At 31.6% G+C, this 3,484-nt stretch overlaps 1 protein-coding gene across 1 annotated transcript; it reads left to right on the top strand.

Annotated features, from left to right (window-relative positions):
• Positions 1-2,006: 2,006 nt before the first annotated feature.
• On the top strand, positions 2,007-2,990 carry LOC112519776 (fruit protein pKIWI501-like). Its single transcript, XM_025128031.1, has 2 exons — positions 2,007-2,072; positions 2,390-2,990. The coding sequence occupies exons 1-2, from the start codon at positions 2,058-2,060 to the stop codon at positions 2,828-2,830; spliced, it is 456 nt and encodes a 151-aa protein (XP_024983799.1). The 5' UTR covers positions 2,007-2,057; the 3' UTR covers positions 2,831-2,990.
• Positions 2,991-3,484: the final 494 nt, after the last annotated feature.

Genomic DNA, 3,484 nt, shown 5'->3' with positions numbered 1-3,484 from the left:
ACATGAAAATGACAAATGTTTCATCAGGCATTACGTTGATTAGTGTATTGATGAAACCGTGAAACCATGTCGGATTGCAAAAACTTTGTCGATGAAATGGGTGCATAATGACAGAGAAACCATTTCATAATTGTTAAGAACATGTTGTTTAATTAGCAAACAGTGAAACCATTTCATAATTAGATTGAAACGGATCCATCTACCGGGAACTTGAAAATGACAAATATCTCATCTAGCATTACGTTGATATGTGTATTGATGAAAACTGTGAAACTATATCGTTCATGAAATGTAGTAGTAAATTTATTATTATTATTATTCAAAAGGTTTCATTATGCTAAATTGATTATAATGTGTTTTATTTTTATTGTTGATCTATTTTAATAATGAATGTTATTTTTTTTTATAATATTTGAACATAAAATTAATATATTATTTTACAAATGATTTTGTTTCATTAATATTACGATATACATGATATGGTTGCCATTAATATCACTACTACCAAAGTTACCATTTTACCCTTTTTGGGATTATAAAATAATTTTTTTTAATTTCCTAATATTACCTAAACTAATCTTGACCATTGATCAAGAAAATAGATGAATAAGATTGGTTTACATGGTTTACACAAATAAAAGCGGTTTTCATTTGATCGTTCATCTCTCTATGATAAATGTACAAGAATTATTACACATGATACAAGCTTTATTATAACAATTTCAATCAAATCTTGTAAATTATTGCCCTCATCCGCATGTACTTTTCATATAAAATATATAGTACAATACATTTACAACTAGACAACTTTCAAATGATGTCAATTTGTAACATCAAGATTCTTCTTTCTTTCTTATATATATATATATTATACAACCATTTACATTTGTACAATCAATACAACTCAATCTCAACCGTCCATTTAATTTGATGAATATATGATTTCATAAAAGTTTTGATTGTTTTCTAATATAAAGTATTAATCATAATTAATGAACTCTAGTCATCTTCCATAAATATTCAAATCATAATAAATGAATTCTCCTCATTTCCATAAATATTTTAATTGATTGAGTTGCATTGGTTGTACAAATGAACATGGTTGCATTTGAAATATACCTTATATGTATGAGCTAAATCATATGAGAACCTTATATATAGTAATAATTGCGGAAACTATTATCGTAAGTTATTGTTTCATATAATTTTTTTTCCATCCAAAGCTAGAATTTAATATACGGTTTAACATATAATGTGTTTATTTCATATGTATTCACTTCACAATCTGAAACTTTTTAATTGTATTTACTGTTTCAAAAACGCATAAAAAATGTTCACAATGTGAAACAAATGTATGTTAATTAGGGGGTGTTTGGAATTGTTTATAAAAACAATTTATTGACTTATTTTGGTGTGATACTGGTAATAAACACTTTTGAGTGTTTGGATAAACAACTTATACCGGTGTCAAACTGGTAATAAGAAGTTTTTGAAGAAGTTAAACCCTTTTAACTTATAATAAGTTGATAAATAGTTTTGTAGAAAAGCATAAGTTGTTTTCGAATAAACAATCCCGAACACCCCCTTAATACATCAAATCCAAGTCATAAATGGAAAAAAAATCATTTAAATTTGCACATAATACACCGGTTCTCGAAGTTATCACATTTCTATGAAGGTTTTATACATATTTTCCGTAAAAGTTTGATACTTTTTGATGTAAATATTAATTTACATGTGAATATACATAGAGGGTTTTTGATATAAAAAATTAGATAATTGTAAAATAAATAATTTATTTAAGATTTAAAATTAAAAAAATGAATATAAAATGATAATAGACGAAGACAAGTGATACGATTCAATCACATGTCCCATTCCTTCACTGAATCATTTCAATTAAATAAATATTAATTTATTTTATTTAAATAAATATAATTTTCTAATAAAAAATGGATATGAAGGTCTATAAATAGATGTCATGTCCCTCTTATTTCACTCACTCTCCATCTCCAACACCATCTTTCATCTCTCACTTATTCATTCATATCTTTTCAATGGCAACTGTTGAGGTAATTTCTCTATCACTTATTTTTAACTCCTTAATTATTAAGCTTTTGATTCAGACCTCAACTTATGATCTACTCGTTTAACGATGCTCGAGTAAAGTTTTGAAGGATCGCGAAGCGAAATGATTGTTTTGAATGTTTTTTGTTGGTTGATCTGACAGTCCAATTTAAAACAACTTGTGTTTTTTTTTTGTAAAAATGTTTGTCAACTTATACGGTGTCAAACTGATGTTTTATAAAAAATGTTTGGATTAGCTTATCGATCGGGATATGAAAGTGAATGCATCAACATTGTTCTTGGATTTTAATGGATGTTTCAGGTTGAATCAGCTGCAAACACTTTTCCGGAAAAGGTGGAGAACATCCCGGAAGCACCAAAAGAAGTAGAGCCGGTGGTCGTTGCACCACCTGCAACGGAGGAGGCGACGGAAGAAGCCATTGCCGACGATCCACCAGCAGTGGAAGAGCCGGAAACCGTGGAGGCACCGGTGAAATCGGAGACCAAAGTGGTGGAGGAGACTGAAACTGAGGTAGAAGAAGAACCAAAGACAGAGACGGCTCAAGAACAAGAAGAGGTGAAGAAGCCAGCTGAGGAGGAAACTCCGGTGGAGGTGACGGCTGAGGAAGTTCCGGAAAACACTCCGGCAAAGGTGGAAGAAGAGACTCCGGCGGCGGAGGAGGCCGAAAAGGCTGTGGAGGAAGATGAGAAGCCGACGGCAGTAGAGGTGGTTGCCACCACTGAAGTTGCAGCACAGGAATAGAGGGTGGTCCAAAATCAAAATTTCCATTTTTAGCATGGTCAAAGTTTGTGTAAAAGCCAAGTGGCAAGATATGATTGGATGAAAAGAAGTGGGCACCACTTTGGTTTTTTATTTAATTTCTAAATAATTTCATATATGCTACTTGTTTCTTTATTAAGCATCCACCACATACAACCTTCAAACCATTTTTTAAGTTCACTATAGATATTAAAATGCTATCTTTTTAAGTTTTACTCTCACGAGATTGGTCGAAGTGTGCGTAGCAGACTTGTACATCTGTAATACTGATATTTACAAACGATACGACTCGTTAGACCCAGCTCACTTGACCCGTTAGAAAAGTGGATTTAAACAATATCATTGAAAAAATGGATGGGCTCAGACTGGACCACTAAAGCTAAACAACACCAACAGTCATGCCTCAAATAGCTCTAGATCCGCCACTAGAGGGACCTTGAAGTACATGTTTGACAAGAAAAAATGTTACTTTGTCTAGTAAGTTCAAACAGTTAAACATGGAACAACAAAACCAACCATAGAGAAAGATATAGATAAAGTGATATTACCCAGAAGCTGTAACATTTGTATGTAGGGAATATGCTCCCGAAATAAACCAAAACCTGACAGTTTATGCACATAACATCTTTCGATATC

The sequence above is a fragment of the Cynara cardunculus genome, assembly GCF_001531365.2.
Source record: "Cynara cardunculus var. scolymus isolate 2C chromosome LG 10, CcrdV1, whole genome shotgun sequence".
NCBI lineage: Eukaryota > Viridiplantae > Streptophyta > Magnoliopsida > Asterales > Asteraceae > Cynara > Cynara cardunculus.
This window is presented reverse-complemented; position numbering and strand designations above follow the sequence as displayed.